Source organism: Mustela nivalis, assembly GCF_964662115.1.
Source record: "Mustela nivalis genome assembly, chromosome: 9".
Lineage (NCBI taxonomy): Eukaryota > Metazoa > Chordata > Mammalia > Carnivora > Mustelidae > Mustela > Mustela nivalis.
This window is the reverse complement of record NC_139028.1, coordinates 26,879,698-26,904,807: the sequence shown is the minus strand read 5'-3', so window position 1 is coordinate 26,904,807 and position 25,110 is coordinate 26,879,698. Positions and strand designations below refer to the sequence as shown.

General features: G+C 37.5%; 3 protein-coding genes across 6 annotated transcripts in view; 2 read left to right on the top strand and 1 right to left on the bottom strand.

Moving 5' to 3' along the window:
• The window catches only part of LOC309841031 (olfactory receptor 8G5-like), a gene marked incomplete at both ends in the record, with an annotated part of 188,307 nt that overhangs the window by 81,815 nt on the left and 81,382 nt on the right, over nucleotides 1-25,110 (bottom strand). The gene's annotated exons all lie outside the window — the stretch shown is intronic.
• Nucleotides 1,916-11,977, top strand: LOC309841233 (olfactory receptor 8U8-like; the record flags this gene model as incomplete). Its single annotated transcript, XM_082684160.1, has 3 exons — nucleotides 1,916-2,841; nucleotides 10,372-10,399; nucleotides 11,039-11,977. 3 exons carry the CDS (start codon nucleotides 1,916-1,918, stop codon nucleotides 11,975-11,977), a joined length of 1,893 nt encoding a protein of 630 aa, XP_082540286.1.
• Nucleotides 19,438-20,373, top strand: LOC309841015 (olfactory receptor 8B8-like; the record flags this gene model as incomplete). The annotated part of the gene is made up of 1 exon (XM_082683820.1): nucleotides 19,438-20,373. One exon carries the CDS (start codon nucleotides 19,438-19,440, stop codon nucleotides 20,371-20,373), a length of 936 nt encoding a protein of 311 aa, XP_082539946.1.

Sequence of the window (25,110 nt, the reverse complement as noted above, 5' to 3'; positions counted from 1 at the left end):
CCTGGGCTTGTGTCTGGACATTAGACAAAATATCTACCTGTCCTAATCTTCATGAACTAGCCTTGCACTAGAGAAGACCCACACAGTAAGCCTGGCCAGATGGGGAGTCTCTTACTTTTCTTGTCATTCCATCCAACTTTCCTTTATTCTTTTTGCTTCATTCCTTCTGGAGTATGTCAGATCCCATCAGCACCCTAAAACAAAACAAGCAAGACTGAAGTCAGTTCCTCAGGCAGCTCTGTAATAAATTGGGTCATTAGATACATGATTGGAGGAAAAGAGTTTTGTACTGATAGCTGTGTGCTAAGCCAGTGGGATGTGTGTGGTGGGTAGGTGGCTATTGTGATTTCCAACCCAAACTGCAGTCTCTGTTTTCTCTCACCTTGTGCAGCTAAACTATGCCATGTTCTGTGTCCCCTCACCTTTCTGAGACATAAAGTACAAGAGCTAGTTTTATGGGTAGCTCCTAAACAAATTGAGGCTTTGGATGTATGGTACACCTCTTTCCTTTTCCAGGGAGTAGCTAGGAACTGTAGGATTTTTGTCCCAATCACATGTGCTATGCCAACATAGGTATTAAGACAAGAGGTTATCTTTAATTTTCCTAACAGCTTCAATATGTCTGGTTTCAGGCATGCACTGGGTGCCTGACCATCTTAGCCATTTTCTAGATTTCTTATAAAGGGAATCAGTATGCAAATTGTTTTTGAATTAGTGTGTCATGTAGAAAAGTAGAGATTAAGGCTTCCTCCTCCACCATTTTGCAGAATGGGGAATGGGTCTTGGCTATTCCTTGAGGGGAGGTATGATCCCTACAGGGAAGGGAAAAATTGATCAAATTGTTGAATCCCTAAGGAACTGAAGACAGATTATGGTCCAGGGTGTTTATAGAATCCCCACAGTTTCTGATTACACTTAGAGATTTTCCTTGGGGAAGATACTGAGCAAGATTCTGCCTTGTTTACAACCAAGTACATTATATAATCACACTCACATTATATCTTCTGTGACTTACCAAGTGGCAAAACTGATAATAGTAAAGACTGTTTTGTCTACTGTTTAAGGGAACTCAAAGTCATAATCAGAAATTATGATCTACAGTTCTAAAAGATTTTCTAGCGTATATCAGCAATTAAGTGTTGGCTGTGTTTTCTTTGAGTTAAAGGAACCAAATTTCACAGTCTGAAATTGTCCTTCCATGACAATGGGAATAATAATGATAAGGAAGCACCAAAGTTTTCTGGCTTAAGGTGGGTGAATTTCCAAATTTCATTTTTATTCATGTCCTCCTTTTTTGAGATGGAAGTCTGAGGATCAAAGATATGTCACTTTCCCCAGTTTTGCAGTCCTGAGTCTCAAGTGAAATTGAGAAAAATCTGCCAGGAGCTGGGAGTATTTAGAGATATTGTAGGTGGTGGTCAAAGAATGCATTCTGTCAGTCATAAAGTTCCTCTCCGTGGGAAAACTCTTGCTACTACAGATTTGTGACTTTGATTCTGTGACATGGAGCAGTAACCTCCTGTAGACTGCTCCCTTGGTTTTGGATTAGAAACAATCTACTTGGTTTCTACCACACCAACTCCAATCTTCATTAAAAGCGGCTCCAGTTTTATTGCTGAAGAGAGGGCTCAAGTGAATGAAAGTGATTGAGGAGAGAAAGATAATTCTGTCCTGGTGCAAACTTCTCCCTTAAGTTTTGAAATTCTTTGTTACTTAGCTTACAGAGCCCAATAAGGAGCAGTCTGAGTCACTCAGTCTCATCATTGTGGTAAAAGAGTTTATGTGTCCAGGTTGGACTAGTCTTTTATCTTCCCTGTACATACACCACATTTGGGAGAGGAGATATGGTGGAAAAATCTGGGTTTTTCTCTTTCTAACTTTTTCCTTCTATGCTCACAGATCCCCTTAGAGAAGAATGGCTCGTGGAAATGTTTCCTTTGTGACTGAATTCATTCTGGAGGGGCTCACAGACCTTCCAGATCTCCAGCTCCCCCTCTTCTGTCTCTTTCTAGTCATGTATGTGGTCACTGTGTTGGGAAATTTGGGCTTGATAATTCTAATAGGGCTCAGTTCACATCTGCACACCCCCATGTACTTTTTCCTCTTCAATTTGTCCTTCATAGACCTCTGTTATTCTTCTGTGTTTACACCCAAAATGCTGATTAACTTCACATCAAAGGAGAATATTATTTCCTACAGGGGATGCATGACCCAGCTTTACTTTTTTTGTTTTTTCGCTATTTCTGAAGCTTATGTGCTGACATCAATGGCCTATGATCGCTATGTGGCCATCTGTAACCCGCTCTTATATAATGTTGCCATGTCGCCTAAAGTGTGTTCCAGCCTTATGCTTGGTTCATATTTGATGGCATTTTCAGGTGCCATGGCTCACACTGGATGCATGCTGAGACTGACCTTCTGTGATGCAAACACCATCAACCATTATTTGTGTGACATCCTCCCTCTGCTCCAGCTCTCCTGCACCAGCACCTATGTGAATGAGCTGGTGGTTTTCATTGTGTTGAGCATCAATGTGATTGTGCCCACTATTACCATTTTTGTCTCTTATGGTTTCATCCTATCTGGCATCCTGCACATGAGCTCCACTGAGGGCAGGTCGAAAGCCTTCAGCACGTGCGGCTCCCACATAATTGCTGTTTCTCTATTCTTTGGCTCCTGTGCTTTTATGTATCTTAAACCATCTACTGCTGGTTCTATGGATGAGGGGAAAATCTCTTCTATCTTTTACACCAATACAGTTCCCTTGATGAACCCCTTCATTTACAGCTTGAGAAACAAAGATGTTAAACTTGCCCTTAGGAAAATTCTGAGTAGGAAACAGTTTTAATAGGAAAGAATGTCTCTCTGCTGTTAGTTACATAGCAGGGAGGTTTTTTGTTTGTTTGTTTGTTTGTTTGTTGTGTGTGTGTGTGTGTGCGTGTGTGTTTCAGCAGGGAGCTTTTATGTGTTTCAAGAAAATATTTTCAGGGGTAGCCTTCTTTGCCTATTTTTTTCTGAACATGGTCAAAGAGATTTGAGTCTTCTGTCTGTAATTACTAGGTCTTTTTTTTTTTTTTTCATCATTTGCACAATGCCTTCACTTTTTTCCTGTTTATCAACAGGAATGTAATATCTGAGTTTAAAATTTTTTTCATTTAAACTTCTTTTTTCCAGATAAAGATGAATAGTCTCTAAATTATTGAATTGAGCAACAACAGAGTTGACACTGTAGCACTGGGCTTGTTCTTAACTGCCACTTGCTATTAGAAGCACAAATCAGATAGTGTGATAGTATGTGTATACTCTTGTTTCTTTGCTCTGATTGGCAATAAAATATCTGTTTTTTTTCTTAATTTATTTACTTTAGAGGGAGCTGGGGAAAGAGAGGGGAGGAGAGAATTCCAAGCAGACTCTGTGCTGAGCATGGAGACCAATATCAGGACTCAGATCAGGACCCTAAAATCACAATCTGAGCTGAAACTACGAGTTAGACACTTAACCACCTGCACCACCTAGGTGCCCCAAGAACATATCATTTTAAGTGGCAGAAATAGAAGTTTTAATAAAGACTATTATTTTTAATCTATTTTGCATCTGTAATCATTTTATAGGAGGCTTCTTTTGGCAGGGTTGGTTTTATTTTTAGACACTCAAAGTAGCATGTAGCTGATCAACAAAATGTATTTACTGTATGGATGAGAAAGTGAAGATCAGAGTAGTTAATAATTCACCCAAAGTCACACAGCTACACAATGACAAGTTCTAGAGTATCCTCTTAGTCTTCTGATTTCAACTCTACTGCTCTTTATGATATGCTTTGCTTCTACTTTATTATTTTGTCTCATTAAACAAGGACTATGAGAAAACACTTCTAGTTTGAAGGTTGTTTCTAAATTGTTCCAGGGTGCCACATGAATTTCTCTCATGCTGGGTATTACGTTTTTATTTTTTGTTTAGGAAAACAAACAGGTTTTCCCTTCTTTTTTAGTACTGAGATACATAAGATTTATTTGTTTATTTACTTTTATTTTTAATTTAGACTCAATTAGCCAACATTAGTTTCAGATGTAGTGTTCAATAATTTATCAGTTGCATGTTATACCCAGTCCTCATAAAATCACATGCCTTCCTTAATGATTCATGAGATTTAAAATAGGAGTTTTCCCCTTATTCAGAATATATGACTTTATTCAAACAGATAAGCAGTAGTGAACATTAGCATCTATGCAATGAAAAATTTAAAAACATGGCTTTTGTATTTGGTTTTACTTAAACACCACTAAATTTAACAATATTAATTTTTTTGTTAATAAACATATCTAGGTCATTGCTTCCCTATCTAGGTCATTGCTTCCCTATCTAGGTCATTGCTTCATTTCACTCTTTTCCTCTAATTAATTTTGACTTAGACCTGTTGTCAAAATATTAATTGAGATCTCTAAGGCTTGATCTGTATCTACATTTAGAATTCTTTTTTTAAAATTAATTTCCTGAGGTATAATAGGTTACAAATACTTCATCAAAATGAATGGAAAATTAAAAAAAAAAAGAATGGAAAATTGAACAGGGAATTAAAAGAAAATAAATAGTGAAGTGCCATCTTCCCTCAGTAAGAAATGAAGAAGCAGATGTGTTGTGTTCCTCCAGGAACCCAACCGGTTTCATGACCATAAATTTACTCTTATTTTAAAATAAAAATGTTTAAATAGCTCTTAAGCAGATTCTTCAGATAGAATATTTTAGATTCAGTCAAATTAAACTTGCATTTTAAGAGATTTACTCATAGTAGCCACATCCCAGCTACCTGGTATGTAAGAAGAAGCAATCCAAAGAGGAGAAAACTCCTACGTGATATGTTAAATATTGAGAATGCAGGGGCACCTGGGTAGCTCAGTGGGTTGAGCCTCTGTCTTTGGCTTGGGTCCCATTCTTAGGGTCCTGATATAGAGTCCCACATCTGCTTGGCAAGGAGCCTGCTTCCCCCCGCCCTCCTCTGCCTGCCTCTCTTCCTACTTGTGATCTCTCTATCAAATAAATAAATAAAATCTTTAAACAAAATATTGAGAATGCAAAGGTAAATTGGACATGGGTTCTAATTCATTGAGAAGGTGATGTTTAAAGTGAGTACTTAGAAAAAATCTTTTTTGTCTCTGACAAAGACAGAGAGCATGCAGGAGTACTAGTGTGGGAGGGGGAAGGGCAGAAGGAGAGAGAGAAGCAGACTCCCCACTGAGCAGGGAGCCTGTCCTGGTACTTAATCCCAGGATCCTGAGATCTTGACCTGAGCCAAATATAGATGTTTAACAGACTGGGCCACCGAAGTGCTGCCCCTGAAAAAGTATCCTTTTAAGGAAGTTTACTGTCCAGTGCAAAAGCTCCTAAGATGATACTTCTGGCATGTTTGAGAATACAGAAAGGACTACTGTATTAAATAGAAGGAATAATAGAGAGAGTTGAAGGAGCTGAGGACAGACATGTAACGAGGGACAAGATCATGGTGGAAATTATTGGTAATTGTGAAAGTTGCACTTTCACTAAGTGAAATGGAGTACTAGATTAATACATAATACATAATATATACATACACATAAAGCATATATACAGTATAGACGTAATACCCTATATATCACAACTATGACACTACCACCTTGATTTGAGAAACTATTGTCTCTGACTTGCATTGACACAAGACCCTCCTAATTAAATGCCTGCTTCATCCAATGCCTTCTACAATTTATCTCCTAAAAGCAGCCAGTACAATTTTTCTCCCCAAAAGATACCTTAGGCAAATAAAGAAACCCAGTGTTCTTTCCTTCCTTTATCATGAGTTATATTCTAGGCTGTTTAGAAAATCCATGATCTAACAAACATCAGAGGTAAAAGGTGTTTTCCTTTAAGTGGGTCATTGGTAAGACAGTCATACCCAAGTAAATTAAACTTCCCATTAGTGCAGTTCTCTTACAAAAACTCCTAACACTGTAGGATTTGCTAGGGCACATTTCTGAGTCCTGTTTTTCAGAAATGTAGTTGTTCATTGCCTTTCCTTATAGGATTTCCATTCTTTTGATCTGTTTTTAATACATCATAACTTCTAGTTGAAGCTTTCTTATTTATAATCAGATCTTCTTCACATGGGAAGGCACAAGGATGCCCCTGAAGGGAGCCCAGTGTCTCCTTTTTAGTATAATAAGCAGTTATGGAGTTTTTTTGTTTTTGTTTTTTAAAGATTTTATTTGTCAGAGAGAGAGAGCACAAGCAGTGGAGTGGCAGGCAGAGGGCAAAGCAAGCCCGTCGCTGAGCAAGGAACCTGAGGCAGGACTCAATCTCAGGACCCTGAGCCAAAGACAGTTGCTTAACTGACTGAGCCACCTAGGGGCTCTGTGTTGCAGAATTTCTTAGCAAAAATTTAAACCTCAATTTATATAATTAATAATTTTCTGTTTACCTTAGATCCCTTTCCAAAATTCTGCATAATGAAATTTCCCTTATCTTACCTAATTTGGTTAGTCTAGCAGTTTCAAAGATTATACAATATATTGGGAAGATTCTAAATAAGGGACAGAAAACTAAGAAGACACTTCAAGGAAACCTAAAATTAAAATTTCAAAAGGTATAATCCTAATTATGATCCATCAGATACTTAGTGCCTGGCAATCTGTTCCATCTCTCTTTTAGGAGTTACTGTGAAAAAGAAGTTACAAACACACACACACACACACACACACACACACACACACACACACGGTAGCATGAGTTGTTGTTTTCTGCTTGGAGGCACTCTTTTTTTATGCAGTTTGAAACATTCAGTGTCTGATTCTTTTTTACTAATAGGACCCTCGCATGTTACAAAATGATGTTCCTCCTCTCTTCACCACATACATATAAATAGTATATGTGTAAATATATACTTATATGAGTTTATTTATCTGCACACAAACACAACTACACACAAATAATTTATAACATGATTTGACTATCTTGAGGCAATTGGGTTGATTTAAAGCTTAAAACAGTGAATTTACTTTAAAAAATAACAATTATATTCTATATTGAAACTGAAAAACACAATCCTGGCCCGTGGGTGGCTCAGTGGCTTAAGGCCTCTGCCTTCGGCTCTGGTCATGGTCCCGGGGTCCTGGGATCGAGCCCTGCATCAGCCTCTCTGCTCAGCAGGGAGCCTGCTTCTTCCTCTCTCTCTGCCTGCCTCTCTGCCTACTTGTGATTTCTATCTGTCAAATAAATAAATAAATAAATAAAATCTTAAAAAACAAACAAACACAATCCCTGTTCTAAATACCTTTTACAAACTCTTTGTAGGTGGCAGATTGTGTTGATGCTCTATCCAATAGGTATTACTCCTCCAAATATTCTTAATGACAGAAACTTCCTTTTCTTTGATAGAGGCTGAAAATGGGAGATTCTCATTTTTGTCAGTTTTCCTTGCAGCTGTGTTGGCCATGTGGCATAGCCATATGACTGCAAAGCCATTAAGGACGTAATCTATTGGCATCTGGAGATGATTTACTTCATACTACAAGGAGATAATGTGAAAGAATTCTTTTGCCTTATTCCTCGCTTTCTTCTTTGGATATATTGGTGTTTAGATGTCATTCTTGGAGCTATGGTGACTGTTCCGTGACCATGAGATACCAAGCCTGAGAAGGAAGGCCAACAAATGAGCATGGGGAAATGGAAGAGACCGAATTCTTGATGAGAATGATTAGTTGCTGAACCAAATCTAGAATGATCAAGTTTTAAGCTAGGTGAGAGAAACAAGCTCTTGTTTAAAATGGGGTTTTAATTGAGCATTCTGTAACTTGAAGCTAGAAACTTTCTAACTAGTAACATAGGTAGAAGGTTACCTTCCCAGGATATTAAATAAAAAAATATGTTACTTAAATAAATGACCATCGTTGTGAAATTCTTATTCCCTTTCGGAAAACATTGAGGAGAGAAACTGTAATTTATCATGAGGAGATAGTAAGTTTGTGCAGATTTAAATTTAAATTTTAACTATTATCTTTGGTGTCTCTGGACTATGATCTTTGTTTACTATACCCTATGGTCTTAGAAATATAAACATTCTCCAATATTTTTTTATTTTATTTGTGGAAATGCCAGAAGTTTGTATAACACTTAATGTGTGCAAAATACATAATCAAAATAGTTCTTTCAAGTCTTCCTACTAAATAGAACTCTGACTCAATTTCTTCTTTAATTTTATCCAAGAATTAAACATAATTTTGAGACTTGCACTTTTTTAAAATTTTTTATTTTTTATAAACATATATTTTTATCCCCAGGGGTACAGGTCTGTGAATCACCAGGTTTACACACAGCATGGTACTGGCACAAAAACAGACACATAGATCAATGGAACAGAATAGAGAGCCCAGAAATAGACCCTCAACTCTACAGTCAACTAATCTTCGACAAAGCAGGAAAGAATGTCCAATGGAAAAAAGAGACTTACACTTTTATTACAAAATACTGATTGCCAAATAGGTAATGGAAAACCACTGAAAGTTCTTAAACTAAGGAGGGACAGAGTTTTGCTTTCAAAGATTATTCTAGCAGCAGTGCACATGGCTGAATAAGAGGGACTATGTGGGAAAATGCTAGAATAGTAAGAGGTACTACAGTTTAGCCGTACAGTTCAGTTAAAGAGCCTGTGTGGTGGCTGAGGGACAAGGATAGAAGTCACTATGGTCATAGGCATTGTTTCTTGGAAGGTGAGAAATGTGGAATGTTTTCTGAAGATTTGCATCCAAATAACAACATGATTTTCAGAAATATTTATTGAATTTCTTCTCTATGCTCTGCACTGATCTTAACCACAGGAGAAAAGTACTAAGCAAGATAGAGGAGATGTTTGTCCTTATAGAACTTACAGTTTATAGGGGAACATAGAAAATAAGGGGGAAAAAAGTCTGATGAGTATTATGATGTATTCATAAGGGATAAATAATGACCACTGACATTTATTGACTATCATTATATGCCAGGCATTGTTCTAATGATATTATTAAAGAGAGAGAGGGAGATAAAGAGAGAGAAGGAGACAGATCAAGAAACAGACTCTTAACTATAGAGAACAAACTGATGGTTCCTAGAGGGGAGGTGGGTGGGGGATGGGTGTATTAGGTGATAAGGATGAAGGAGTGCACCTGGCGTGTTGAACACCAGATGTTGTATGGAAGTGTTGAATCCTTCTATTGTAAACCTGAAACTATATGTAAACTGTAGTTGAACTAAGTGGAATTTAAATAAAAACTTTAAAAACATAAAGCAAAGATTTAATTAACACAACAACCTAATGAAAGAGATACTATTTTTGTCATCCTTATTATACAAAAATGAACCAGAGAAACAGAAGTTGACTAACTTGCCCAAGGTATTATTGGGAGTAAGAATGGAAGTAGGAAGATAGGCTTCATACACATAACCTCTACCTCCATTGCCCCTACTCTTTTCTATGATGAGAAGAAATTGAGAACCCCAGTTACTGAAGTGTTGCATAAAATGCTAATAAGTGGGTCAGGTAGAAATTTCCAGTAGGTGATTAAAAGTATAAATGTGAGAAGGAACATACAGAATTGAAAATTATTTTAGAGACATTCCAGGAGAGAGAATAACTGAGTTATTGCAATCTTTAAAAAAATTGAGACTAAGAAATAAGGAGTCCTTATTTCTTAGAGGCAGAACCCTTGCAGAAAAAAAGCCCACTGAGGATATGTGAACAGAGGAGGGATGAAACAACACTGTAGATTTCCATTCAGAGATAAAGGCAAGGGGAAGAAGGGACTTTACTTTGAATCTAGGGATGTATAATCCCTAAGGTGAAATGAAGATGAGTGAACTATTGAGTCCCTGAGGAACTAAAGACATGTCATGGGCCAGGGTACACAATCTCTTTATTTGTTTACACATAAAATCTGTTCCCTGTGGGAAGGGCTGAGCAAGCTTCTACCCTGTTTATAACCAAGTGTGTTATATCCTTAAACGCATTTTAAATCTATGTCCAATCAAGTAGTAAATGTGGTAATAATAAAGGCTTTATTTTTCTCTGCTTCTCAAGAGGACATAATCAGAAAGTATGATCAGAAGGATTTCAAGGGTATATCTGAATTTAAGGCAGGCTGAGTCTTATTAGAATCAAAGCCTCTGAGCCTGAAATTGCCTTTCCAGGACAGGGGTAAAGTTAAATTACCCCAGGAGAGGGGTAAATGCCAAGGATTAGAGAGCTCTGAGGCTTTCTGACCTAAGGAGGCTGAGTGAGTATCTGAATTCCATTTTTAAGAACACATTCCTGCTTTTGAGATGGAATTTCAGAGGTTTGAGCTATGCCACTTTCTTTCCCATTTTGTGCAGCATTGACATTCAAGTGAAGCTGGCAAGAGTATGTGTTTGAGGGAGATAAGAGAATATTCAGAGCTTAGGGGCACAGCGGATGCAGTATCTCCATCAGTAAGTTCCCTCTCTCTGGATGGAACTCTCACTCTTCCGGATTTATGGCTTTTACTCTGTGACATGGGGCAGTAACTCAACCTCCCCCAGACCCTGGTGCCTCATTTAGGTATCAAAGAGTACTTTTAATTCTCACTCCTTCAAGTGAAATCTGCATTTGAGGCCAGCACGGGGTTACTAAGGATTCTGCCTCTAATTTTCCTGGTAAGGAGAGGGTCAAGTGAATGAAGAAATGGTGAGAAGGATGATTCTGTTCTGGTCCCAGCTTCTCCCTTCTCCCTTGATTTTTGCAGGAGTCATGTTTCCAGAGACCAAGTTCAATGGACTTGCCTCAATAGGTTAAATTTGTGATGCGCTTTGCTAAATTTAGTTTATAAAGGCTTTAATAAAGGGAGAATTAATTAGTGTCCCTCAGGATCATGATAGTGGTAAAGGCAGATTCTATGTGTCAAGGTTGGGCTAGTCTCAGGCACTTCCAGTGTACACACTTGCCTTAGTACAAGATCTTGCAAGGAGAGCTGAGTTGTTTCCTTATGTAACCCTATTTTTCTGTGCTCACAGATCGCCTTAGAGAAGAATGGCTCGTGGAAATGCTTCCTTTGTGACTGAATTTATTCTGGAGGGGCTCACAGACCTTCCAGATCTTCAGCTCCCCCTCTTCAGTCTGTTTCTGGTCATGTACATGGTCACTATGTTGGGAAATTTGTGCTTGATAATTCTAATAGGGCTCAATTCACACCTGCACACCCCCATGTACTTTTTCCTCTTCAATTTGTCCTTCACAGACCTCTGTTATTCTTCTGTGTTTACACCTAAAATGCTGATTAACTTCACATCAAAGGAGAATATTATTTCCTACAGGGGATGCATGACCCAGTTTTACTTTTTCTGCTTTTTTGCTATTTCTGAATGTTATGTGCTGACATCAATGGCCTATGATCGCTATGTGGCCATCTGTAACCCACTCTTATATAATGTTGCCATGTCCCCCAAAGTGTGTTCCATCCTTATGCTTGGTTCATATTTGATGGCATTTTCAGGTGCCACGGCTCACACAGGATGCATGCTGAGACTGACCTTCTGTGATGCAAACACCGTCAACCATTATTTTTGTGACATTCTCCCTCTGCTCCAGCTCTCCTGCACCAGCACCTATGTGAATGAGCTGGTAGTTTTCATTGTGGCAGGTATCAATGTGATTGTGCCCAGTGTCACCATCTTTTTCTCTTATGGTTTTATCCTGTCCAGCATCCTGCGCATTAGCTCCACTGAGGGCAGGTCGAAAGCCTTCAGCACATGCAGCTCCCACATAATTGCTGTTTTCCTCTTCTTTGGCTCCTTTGCTTTTATGTATCTTAAACCATCTTCTGCTGGGTCTATGGGTAGGGGGAAAATCTCCTCTGTCTTTTATACCAATGTGGTTCCCATGATGAACCCTTTCATTTACAGCTTGAGAAACAAAGATGTTAAACTTGCTGTGAGAAAAACTGTGAGTAGGAGAGTGTTTTGATCAGAAACAGTGTCACCAGTTAGTCACAGGACAGAGAGCTTCTGTTTTTAATTACAGTAACTTTATTGGTATCCTGCTTATCCTATCCCTTTCTTATCATGCTGAAGTAAACTTGAATCTTCTCTCAATAATTTATTTTTGCTTTTTGTAGAGTAGATCTCTCTTCACCATTGGCACACTTTCCTCTCCCTTTTTTTCATTTGGTAATAATATTAAGAAAAAATTTATTATCAGGGTTTTTTTGCTCTATCATTTGAACTTCTATTTTTCTTTCTGGAAATAGAAGACTTGTCTACAAATGATCAGATCAAGGAACAGATGAATGATGTACTGTCTCTGCCCCTTGTCTTGGCAGCATGAAGGGGACAATGTCTTCCTACTCTCAACCTTCCAGCATTCACTGAACAAGAATGTGTCCCCTTTCATGCCAGAGATGGAAGTTTCCGTAAGGACTGTCAAGGAGAAATGGCTTTGCATCTATAAACACTGTGCATCATGTCTTCTTTTCCAAAGAGTTTTCTTACCTTTGCATGGTCAACCCTGCACATAACAGGTTGTCAAAATATGTTTATTCCATGGATTGGAAATTCTCTGTCTTCTGAAGGAAAAAGTCTAGACTAAATTCTTCATCTTCTGACCTCAAGCTTACCACTGTTTGTAGTGCACTTTGTTTCTACTTTATTCCATTACATGTTGTTTCCATAAGATGGAAAACAAGAAAACATTTTCAATTTGAAAATTGATTGTGCTTTGTTCCAGGATGATACATGAATTTCTCTTGGGGTGGGTATTACTTTTATTTGTTTTTTTTTTTTGTTTGGGAAAACAGTTTGATGTCCCCCCCCCCCCACTAGGAAAGGGAAGGCTTTTGGGGCAAGTACAGTTCAGAAATGATTGGCTCAAATGGAATGTTACTTCTTCAAAATAAAAAAAAAAAGGAATCTGTGATGGAAGTTAAGGAATACATTTGTGATGAGCACTGAGTGATGTATGTACAGAAGTGTTGAATCACTGTATTGTATACCTGAAACTAATACTACTGTGTTAACAAACTGGAATTTAAAAGCATGGAGGACATTAGGAGAAGGAAGGGAAAAGACGAAGGGGAGGGAAATCGGAGGAGGAGATGAACCAAGAGAGACTATGGACCCTGAGAAACAAACTGAGGGGAGGGGTTTGGGGGATGGGTGAGCTTGGTGATGGGTATTAAGGAGGGCATGTATTGCATGGAGCACTGGGTGTTATATGCAAACAAAGAATCATGGAACACTACATCAAAAATTAATGATGTATTGTATGGTGACTAACATAAAAAATACTAAATAAATAAATACTTTAAAAAATTAATTTGGGATGTTTGCACATACTTGTAATTCATAGAGCAAGGCATAGGAGGGAAAGGAGCCCAGAACATATAATCAGGCCCGGGTTCAACAAGACACATGGCCAATAAATATAAGGTCTTACTATGCAGAGTGGTCATGAGGATTTAAACCACTTTTCAAAATCAGTTTTAATCCTGCTCTATATAGTGCTATAAAAATACAGTCCATAAAGCTTTCATAAAATTTATAATGTACAGTGTGCAGACAGTGGTAGTGTTTGGAGGAATGAAGTGAAAAGCTCTGGTCACATTTGGGGGACTAAGTGATAGAGGATATTTCAAAAGATAAAGTAGTGAATAGTAATTAAAACTCAGTTTAGGAAGAAGGAATCCAGAAAGCAAAATGATGTATGATAAAAATCCATTCTTATGATTCTCCTCCTCTTCCTGGAAGGCCCTAGAAATATTATGGGGATTTCTCAAGTTATTTGGTATAAAAAAATAAAGTCACCTTCCCAGGACTTGAAGACATGAGAACAATTAATTCAGTACTGTCTTTTGGAGGCTTCTATATGCTACTTCTTACCTATTTAAGGTACAAAACCCTCAAGTTGCAATTAGGCAAGCAATGACAATTCAGAAGAAACTTTCAGTGAGTAACCAAATCAAATTATGACAGTGTATTTTCTGTAATAGGATGTCAGATTATTTTTCTTTTGTGGAAAGACAAAAAATATTTTATTCTAAAAATCCTTGACCTTAACCAAGGGATAATGTCTACATTTTGTAAGATAACTTTAATAATATTTTCTTGGGAGAAGGGGGTGGGATTATGGACATTGGGGAGGGTATGTGCTTTGGTGAGTGCTGTGAAGAGTGTAAACCTGGTGATTCACAGACCTGTACCCCTGGGGATAAAATTATATGTTTATAAAAAATAAAAAATTAAAAAAAAGACAACTTTAATAATATTTTCAATTTTAGTAGATATTGTGAAAGTTGGCATGACTGGTACATTTGCCTGTTTGTTGGTAGATGTTTTGCATGACTGCTTATAACCACATCTCCTAACTCCAATTAATATGCTTGATTTTCACTTTATTTATATAAAATGGTTGATCTATGTTGGTGTTTTCTTCCTTTCTTTTCCTTTATTTACTGTCCCTTTTCTTCTTCATTTTCTTTTCTGTTTTTTTTTAAAGAGAGGTAGGGGAACAGGGGCAGAAGGAGAGGGGGATAGAGAGAATTCCAAGCCAACTTCAAACCCAGAATGGAGCCCCAGGCAGGACCCAAGCTCATGACCCTGAGATCAGGACCTGAGCCAAAATCCAGAGTCAGATGTTCAACCAAGTGACCCACCCAGGCTCCCCTACTGTCTGTTTTGATTAAATTGTTTTTCTTATTGAGATTGAAGTGTATCTATATAAGTAAATAATACGTGTGCTATTTGGGGACCTCTGTAGACATTGCAGAAGTGTGTCCATCCACTCTGTTTTTATTTTATCACTATTTCAGGTGGCCCCAAATACGTGTTAAACCTGGTCACTAATCTTTCATTTGAGAAGTCTGAAAATACAAGTTAAATTGTTTCATTTTTAGAGAGGGTAAGCTTTCTTTCAAATTAGTTTCCATTTTTTCCTGATTATTTTTGAAAAAAATTAACAAAAGTTTAAATAAAGCTTATTAAATCTAGGTTTGGCAAAGTTTTAAGAAGGAGACTCAGGGGCCTCTGAGCTGCTCAGTCAAAGAGACTGCCTTAGGCTCAGGTCATTTGAGCCTAGAGTCAGGTTCTCTGCTCAGTGGAGAGTCTGCTCTTTCCTCTCTCTTTGCCCTTCCCCACACTCATGCTCTCCCTTTTCCTCAAATGAATAAATAAAATCTTTAAAAGAAATTTTTTAAAGATTTTATTTATTTCATAGAGAGAGAGAGAGAGCACACAAGCATGAATGGGGAAGGGGCAGAGGAAGAAGCAGACCCCTTGCTGAGTAGGGAGCCCATTGCAGCCCTCCATCCTGAACCCAAGGCAGATGCTTAACCGACTGTGCCACCTAGGTGCCCCAAATGAATAAAAATCTTTAAAAATAAATAAATTAATAAAACAACTTATTTATAACTTTTAGTTAGCAACACAAGCTCTATTTGGACTTCTCTCAAAGGAAGGGAATCAAGTTAGGGTGATTTACATGTAAAACATAGAGTTATCCTTAACAGTTTTTTGTTTTCTTGAGTTATCTGAATAGAATGAATGAAATAATGAGAAGAAAAACATAGATAGATGATAGATAGATAGATAGATAGATAGATAGATAGATGGTATCTTAGTTAAATAGGTAAGCCATGAGATTTGCTAGGACCTGTGAACTAGCACAGAGATGTTTCTAAGTCAGTGTAAACACTTCGAGTTTCAGGGCTTAATGGAAAATGGTCCTCCTAGTTAAAGAAAGTTCCCTGATTACATCCTGATTTTGTTTAATTGACCCTTTCTTAAGCAGGTTGCTATTGCTGCTGAGGATCAAATTTGTAATGATTAGAGCATACTACAGTTAAAGACTGATAAAAAAACAGGAGTAAAAAGGGTTTTGATTTCTATATTCCTTTAATTTCTAAACCCCAAATTTATAGATCTCCATCACTCACTTGTTTATACTGCCTTCCTACACACACACACTCACACACATACACGGTCTTTAGTCTTGTGTTTTATAAGATCACTGTGTAACAACTAAGACAGGGAATGCAGGCCACTTTTTTAGAAAGTTTTTATTTAAATTCAGATAGTTACCCTAAAGTGTAATATTGGTTTCAGGTGTACAATATAGTGATTCAACATTTCCATGCAAAACCTGATTCTTATCCAGCCCCCCACTACCTCCTTCTGGTAACTTTCAGTTAATGTGTTGTTGGATTTGGTTTGCTAGTATTTTATTGGGTTTTTGCATCTATGTTCATCAGGTATGTTGGCTTGTAGTTCTCTCTTTCAGTGGGGTCTTTATATGGGTTTGGTTTCAGGTTAAATCTGTTTTCATAAAATGAATTTGGAAGTTTTCTTTCCTTTTTTATATTTTGGAATAATTAAAGGAGAATAAGTAGTAATTCTTATTTAAGTGCTTGGTAGAATTTGCCTGTGAAGCCATCTGGCCCTGTATTTTTTTTTTTTTTTCTGAGATTTTTTGGTTACAGATTCAATTTCTTTTTTCGTTATTGGTCTGTTCAAATTTTCTAGCTCTACCTGTTTCTGTGTTGTAGTTTATATGTTTCTAGGAATTGCCCAATTTTTTGCATATAGTTTTTCATAATATTCTCATATAATTCTTTGTATTTCTGTGGTGTTGATTATTTCTCTTATGTCATTTGTAATTTTATTTACTTGATTCCTTTTTTTTAAAAGATTTTTATTTATTTATTTAACAGACAGAGATCACAAGTAGGCACAGAGGCAGGCAGAGAGGGGAGAAGCAGGGTTCTTGCTGAGCAGAGAGCCTGATGCGGGGCTCAATCCCAGGACCCTGGGATCATGACCTGACCCAAAGGCAGAGGCTTTAACCCACTGAGCCACCCAGGTACCCCCCCACACACTTTTTTTTTCCTTGATAAATCTGGTTAGAGGCTTATCAATTTTTATTTATTTTTTTCCCAAAGATCCAACTCCCAGTTTCATTGATCTATTGTTTTGTGTTTTGTTGTTGTTGTTTTTAGTTTTTATACCATTTATTTCTGCTCTCATCTTTATTATTTCCTTCCTTCAGCTGGTTTCAGGTTTTATTTTTTCTTTTTCTAGCTCCATTAAGGTGTAAGATTAGGTTATTTGAGTTTTTTCTTGCTTCTTGAGGTAGGCCTGTATTGCTATAACTTCTCTTTTAGGACCACTTTTGCAGAATCCCAGAGGTTTTGGATGATTGTGTTTTCATTTTCATTTGTTTCTACTTTTTAAATTTCTTTTTTACTTCCTGGTTGACCCATTCATTGTTTAGTAGGATGTTTTTTAACCTCCATGTATTTGTGGTTTTTCCAGATTTTTTCTTGTGGTTGACTGCTAGTTTCATAACGTTGTAGTCAGAAGAAGCATGATATGACTTTGATTTTCTTGAATTTATTGAGGCCTGTTTTGTAGGCTACCATGTGATCTATTCTGGGGTATGTTCTCTGTGCACCTGAAAAGACTATGTATTCTGGTGTTTTAGGATGGAATGTTCTAAATGTATCTGTTAAGCCCATCTGATCCAGTGTATCATTCAAAGCCACTGTTTTCTTGTTAATTTTCAGTTTAGATGATCTGTCCATTGCTGTAAGTGGGGAAGAAGACATAGTTTAACACATTGCTTGCAGAAATGTGAATTATTGTAGCTTTTGGGAAAACCATCTGATATTAATTAAAAGAACATTTTGGGAATATATCCCATTGAAATAAAACTAATGGTATATCAAGATGTATGCACAATGATGACTATTTTACCATTGCTTTTGGTGGTAAAAGAATGGAAAATTATGGATTTCCATAGATGTGTATTGTTGGATATGTTATAATATGCCAAAACATAGAATTTTGGAGATATTTTAATGAAATATTATTAAATGACAAAAGAAAGAGGTCAAGAAATATGTAGTTTGTAGTCAGCTGTAAAGCCCTTATAAATCTATTTGGTTATATCAGCAATTAGGAAAATAAAGGAAGACATTGTAAGTTGTAAACTTAAATAACTGGGGCATGAATGAATGAAGGGGAGCTAAGACAGGAAAGAGGGTGCCAGAAAAAGGCACACGAGAAGTGATGTGTCTAAAAGATACGAAGAGTGCATTGTATGATCATCTGTGCCATACTGTTAACACTATATATGTGTGGGAAGATAGGTATGTATGTGAAATATTTTATGGGGATTCAAAATATTATTAGCTATGTGTTAGCTGTTGTGCCTAAAAGCCAATGAAGCACTAGGAGAAAGAAGAGAGAAAGGATCTCTACCTCATTTGTCCTGGAAGAATGTGCAACTTTGAGTAGAATATTGAGCTTCCAAAGACACTAGGGTATAAGCATCTTCATCTGCGTACAGTTTTATACACTTGTTTTTCCCAAAGGGAACTATGGCGATTCTCCTGGGGAAGCCCCTGTATCACACCCCTAAGTCCTCCAAACCCAGAATAAGATCACGTACATGATGCTCCCTGTTACTATCTTGAAAACAAAGACAGCTGTTTATATTTTTTTAAATAATTTAATGATTACCTCTGGGCAAAATCATTATGGAGAATAACAATCTTTATCTTAATGAGTCTCAGAGCAAGTCAAAGACTGAGATTATAAATGCTCTGAACCTCCACACAATTGGAATTACAATTACTGCCCACAGCGGCAGAACTTTCGTTTTGGAGAGCAGTGTTGGAGAAGAAACCACAAGGCAGTTGTGAAGTCACTAGGCAAAGAAGAGTAAGCATTGAACCCTTTATGTTTTTATGTCTTTCAAAACCCAGAGCAATAGAAAGTAATAAACTTTTCTGCTTTTACCAGCTCTGGTCTGGGTACAGATGATTAAGGGGTCTGCATAGGAAGAAAATCAATATTACAGGTAGTACTGAGATTATGGGGTTTGCAGAAGGATTGCCTCTAGTCCTTAGAGAATTTCCTATGAATGAAACCTAGCTTCCATTCCTGGCTTAATGGCTTTTCTTGCTGTGTGTGCTTGGGAAACCAAAGAGTCTCTGTAAGTCTGTTTCCCCAATCCTGCTATGGACATGTGCTCATGGTCTCTACCCTACACAGTGTCCAGTCTGGATGTGGCCAGCACAGGTAGTCGAAGTGTGGTGATGAAAGATTAACAAGTACAAACTGGAATAAATGAAGGAATAGAAAGTACTAATGACAAACTTAACCAGGGAAAAGATGAGAAATTTCTATACTTCTTCCCCTCTTGAAATATTTCGCCCAGTGTTACTTGAAACTATGTTGATGCCTCCCAGATACTTGTCTTATCTTATATGAGCAGAGCCAGATCCTATAAAATAACTTCCTATAAAATTAAACCTCAGCAGAGTCTGTTGGCTTCTTGACTCCAGAATGGCTTGACATGGGATTGCATAGGAAGTCTGGATTCTGCCTCAATATGATTCTACTCTCCTATCTTTCAGATCCTACTGGAAGAGCATGGATATGGAAAACAGTTCCTTAGTCACTGAGTTTATCCTTGTGGGTTTAACCAAATATTCAGAGATCCAGCTGCCCCTGTTCTTCCTGTTCTTAGGAATCTACATTGTCACCGTGGCAGGAAATGTGGGCTTGGTCACTCTAATTGGACTGAATTCTCACCTTCACACGCCCATGTACTACTTCCTCTTTAATTTATCCTTTATCGACCTCTGTTATTCTTCTGTCATTACCCCAAAATTGCTGGTAAACTTTGTGTCTGAACCAAACACCATCTCCTATGCAGCATGCATGACTCAGCTTTTTTTCTATTGCTTCTTTGTCAGTGCAGAGTGCTATGTATTGACAGTAATGGCCTATGATCGCTATGTGGCCATTTGTAAGCCCCTACTGTATACAGTCACCATGTCCCCTCAGGTCTGTTCTCTGCTGGCTGTGATTGTATATGTGGGGGCATTTATCGGTGCCTGGGCCCACACAGGATGCATGCTGAGGCTGACCTTCTGTGATGCCAACACCATCAACCACTACATGTGTGACATCCTCCCCCTCCTGGAGCTCTCCTGCACAAGCACTCACGTCAATGAGCTGGTAGTTCTCATTGTTGTGGGCTTTGATGTCGGTGTACCCAGCCTCACTATCATTGTCTCTTATACTTTTATCCTTGCTAGCATCCTTCGCATCCGTTCCACTGAAGGAAGGTCCAAAGCCTTCAGCACTTGCAGCTCACATATAATTGTTGTTTCTGTTTTCTTTGGGTCAGGGGCATTCATGTATCTTCATCCTTCTTCTGTCTTGTCCATGGACCAGGGAAAAGTGTCCACCGTGTTCTACACCATTGTGGTGCCTATGCTCAATCCTCTGATCTATAGCTTCAGGAACAAGGAAGTTAAGGTTGCCCTGAAAAAAAGCTTGAGTAGAAAAATATTTTCCTGAGCCAAAAAAGCAGCCCTAATTATCATAAGAAAATACAGCTTTCTTTTAAAATTCTCTTTGTTCCTCTATAGAGGGTTCCCGCCCCCCATGGAGAAAGAAATGAGGACAATAGAGTGTTGGAATTAGAAGGCCCAAGTTGAAAACTCTCCCAAAATAGGGGCATTCTATTACTTTAGAGGGCTATTGGGAAGAATAAATTAATGCAAATGGATGTTTGTAGAATAATATTGGGGGCCTAATACTATGTTTCCTCCTTTCTTCTTCTTTCTGTTCTTTCTCTTTCTTTTTTTTTTTTTTTCCCCTGTTTTCCTCTTACACTTTAGAGGGAACATTCACAGACTCTCAGCTGTTCCTGTGATCTCCATCATCATGAATGGCACCATCCTCTACTAAATTGCTTAGATCCCAAACTAGTATTTTCCTTGATTCCTCTGACTTTGTTTTTCCTCCACACCTAATTTATTAAGTATTGACAATTCTTGTTCTCCTCATGGAACTACCATTTGTCATATGGAAACCAGCCTCCTGATTGGCCTTTTCCTCTCTTATCTTTACCCCTTGAAATCCACTCTCTGCATTGCAATCAAAAGGCTCTTTCCATGCTTTCAATAAGATCTCATTTACCTTAGTTTACTCTGTTCACTGAAGTTGTCTTCAAATGTACCAAGCTCCATGGTACGTCAAACAAGGATTATATCTTAACCTTGATCACGTCTCCAGCCTGATTTTCTGTTATTATAACCCCCTCCTCTCTGCCTTTTCTCTGGTAATCTATTAAAGTCATACTGAGGTTCCCCAAATTTAATAATTGTTCTGTTGCACATTTCCCACAAGCTCTTTCTCTCACCCTGGAACATCCTCATGTACCCTGTCCATCCCTCAGGAATTAGGTTATCCAGGACCTTTGGGAAGTCTTTTCTGGACAGAAGGGTGAGGTTAGATGACCTTCAGATATACACTAATAGCATTCTGTACCTACCTTATTGAGGTATAGGTCCCATTGTACTGAAATTCTTTTCCCCTTCCAATGCAGTATCTGACTCTATTTATTTAGTTATAAGAAAACTTTAAGAAACTCATTTGCAGGAAAACTTAAAGTTAACTACAAGGGAGTAGGTTATGTAAGAAAGAGATATATTTCTCTAAGTTGGATTCTTAAAAATCTTAAGAAATCATTTGAAAATGTATAGATCATTTTTGGGGGTTTTTATGTTTTTAGTTACCATACAGTACATCATTAGTTTTTGAGGTTGTGTTCCATGATTCATTGTTTGCATATAACACCCAGTGGTCCATGCAATCTGTGCCTTCCTTAATACCCACCACCAGGCTCACCTATCCCTCCACCCTTGCTCCCATCTGAAACCCTCAGTTTGTTTCTCAGAGTTCATCATCTCTCGAGTATGTAGGGGGGATTCTCTTGTTTTTCTTTGCCTAACTTTCCTTGAAAATTCCTTTTGCTCATGTTTCCTCCATGGTTGATTGGTTATCTCATCTATCTATCTATCATCTATCTATCTATCTATCTATCATCTATCTATCTATCTCTATTTTTCCAGCACACTCTTATTACCTGTTTCTAACCCTCTTTGTTTTCTGTTTGTGCTTCAGACATCGCCTGAAGGGAAATAGCCACCTAACCTGTTTTATAAAGTTTAAGTGCTCTGTTTTTTACTTCCCAGAGTGGAGTAGTCAGGCCTGCCACAGTAATGAAAACAATTCTCACATGCTTTTGTCATTGTCTGATTATATGTCTTCTCTGTCAGGAAGGTCACTGTGTGTATTTCCCAATGCTTAGCAAAGTGTCTAGCACTTAGTAAAGGCTCAGCAAGTATTGGTGGGATGAATGAATGTTTGCTATATGACTTTAAATTTTGAGTCAAAAGGAGATATTTGGGGAGAAGAGTCACTCAAAGAATTGTTAATACTTCTCCCTCCTAGAGTGAGTTTCTTAATACTTTGCTTTCATCTTCCTCTTCTTTTCCATCTTCTCTTAAGCACAGTGATGGAAAACAGAGATTGATTTAGTTTTATATAGATGGCTGTGTGTATTCAGGAACCAGGGAAAGGGAGGCATGCATTGGGCAGACTTCTAGCAGCAAGATAGAGTAAGCTCACAGTTTCCGGTGTGAGACTACCTGGGTTTAAATTTCAGGTCTGTAATCTGCTAATTATGTGATTCTGAAAAAGTTACTTAACATTTTAAGATATCTTTTTCCTCAATTCTAAAATGAGAAAAATAATACTATCTGCTTAGAAGGGTTTTTGCAAAGATCGTTATCCATTTGCTTGGGGTTCAAGATATAGTACATGGGGTATAGTTCTGGGTTTGCCACCATATAATAGTGCCATTTCATTTTAGAACCTCAGATTAGTAACCTGCAAAATAAGAGGCTTGGCTGGATTATACCAAGTATTCCATCTATTTAAAAAATCTTGTGATAATTGTGTCTCAGTTGTTGACTTATACACTACTAGAGTTGACTTGGAAAGTTATGACTTGGGTATGTGTCAGAATCATTCAGGAAATGCTTGTAATTATGATCTCCTAGTTCCTTCTCAGACCTATTCAATAAGGGCAGGGTTCAGGAATATGCACCTTGAAAATTCTTTTCAAGTGATTATGATTTTATTGTGTAGGTAACTGGTGATTTGGGACTTTCCATTCTTAACACTCTGTGACTTTAAAACTGTCTCTTGACAGGAAAATATGTGGACACTTATAACTTTACCAGAAAGGAGATTTTCTGGTGTCAGGAAAGTTAATTAAGTATTTGAAGAAGGGAAAAGGGGTCAGTAGTGTTCACTATTGCACAGATGTTGAGAGAAGTAAGCATCAGACCAGGTCCTGTACTGAGAATTTACAAACTTGGCAAGTTTATGGAAATGGTAGAAGCAGAGACCCAACTGCAGTTGGTTAAGGAATAGAGGAAAAGGAGAATGTAGAAAAATATACTTACCTTACTCACTTAAAACACATTAGAATAATAGGTCAGTGGAAACACAAAACCTTAAACTAATCTCATGCACATTTAAGTATTTAGAATATGATAAAGTAGCATTTCAAATCAGTAAGGAAGTGTTAGATTGTTAATAAATACTGGTAAAACAATGATTTGTATTCAGAAAAAAAAGTGCAGTTAGATATATACTCATGTATATATAAAAATAAATTCCATGTGTTCTAAAAATTAGACATAAAAATTTTTAACTATAAAAGAGCCGAAGAAAATACATGTAACTATTCATCTAATCTAAGGGAAAAGACAGAAGAAACCATAAGAAATACTTTTTTTAACCCGATAGTGAAAACTTCTATAAATATAAGAATAACAAATAAAAGGTATTAATTTACACTCCTACTGTATGGTCAGTTATATTCTGGTGCCCCCCCATTCCTACAAAATGACTAGATCCTGCATGAAATATAATAACCTATATGATCGTTATTAACCTCCCTTAATAAGAGAAAAAAGGGTTGGAACTTAACTAAACATTGCATGATTATGCAACTAGTAAGGTGAACACTCAACTTTGAACCTAGGCAATCTGGATCCAGAATTCCTGCTCTTTACAACTGTATTGCCGATTTTAAAAAGTACAAAAGAAGAAAAATTAAGTAATACATTTCATGGCTTAAATACATAAAAAATACAACTATTACGAATACCAGGACATTTTAAACATAAAATTCTGTGTAACAGTGATCTCTGGGTAGACCATAGGGATTAGAAAAGGTAAAACAGCACAAACATTAGTATTTGGTAATATTTTAGTTCTTCATATAGATCGTAGTTTCAAGTTTTTTATTTCATGACTATACTTTTTTAATTGATGTTTATCTTATGTATATAAATTTTAAATGTCTAATACTGAAAAATAATTTTTTAAAATTTTTTTATATTTATTTTCAGCATAACAGTATTCATTGTTTTTGCACCACACCCAGTGCTCCATGTAATCCGTGCCCTCTCCAATACCCACCACCTGGTTCCCTCCACCTTTCACCCCCTGGCTCTTCAAAACCCTCAGATTGTTTTTCAGAGTCCATAGTCTCTCATGGTTCACCTCCCCTTCCAATTTCCCTCAACTCCCTTCTCCTCTCCATCTCCCCTTGTCCTCCATGCTATTTGTTATGCTCCACAAATAAGTGAAACCATATGATCATTGACTCTCTCTCCTTGACTTATTTCACTCAGCATAATCTCTTCCAGTCCTGTCCATGTTGCTACAAAGGTTGGGTATTCATCCCTTCTGATGGAGGCATAATACTCCATAGTGTATATGGACCACATCTTCCTTATCCATTCGTCCATTGAAGGGCATCTTGGTTCTTTCCACAGTTGGGCGACCGTGGCCATTGCTGTGATAAACATTGGGGTACAGATGGCCCTTCTTTTCACTACATCTGTATCTTTGGGGTAAATACCCAGGAATGCAATTGCAGGGTCATAGGGAAGCTCTATTTTTAATTTCTTAAGGAATCTCCACACTGTTTTCCAAAGTGGCTGCACCAACTTGCATTCCCACTAACAGTGTAAGAGGGTTCCCCCTTCTCCACATCCTCTCCAACACATGTTGTTTTCTGTCTTGCTAATTTAGGCCATTCTAACGGGTATAAGGTGGTATCTCAATGTGGTTTTAATTTGAATCTCTCTGATGGCTAGTGGTGATGAACATTTTGTCATGTGTCTGATAGCAGGATACAAAATCAATGTACAGAAATCAGTGGCTTTC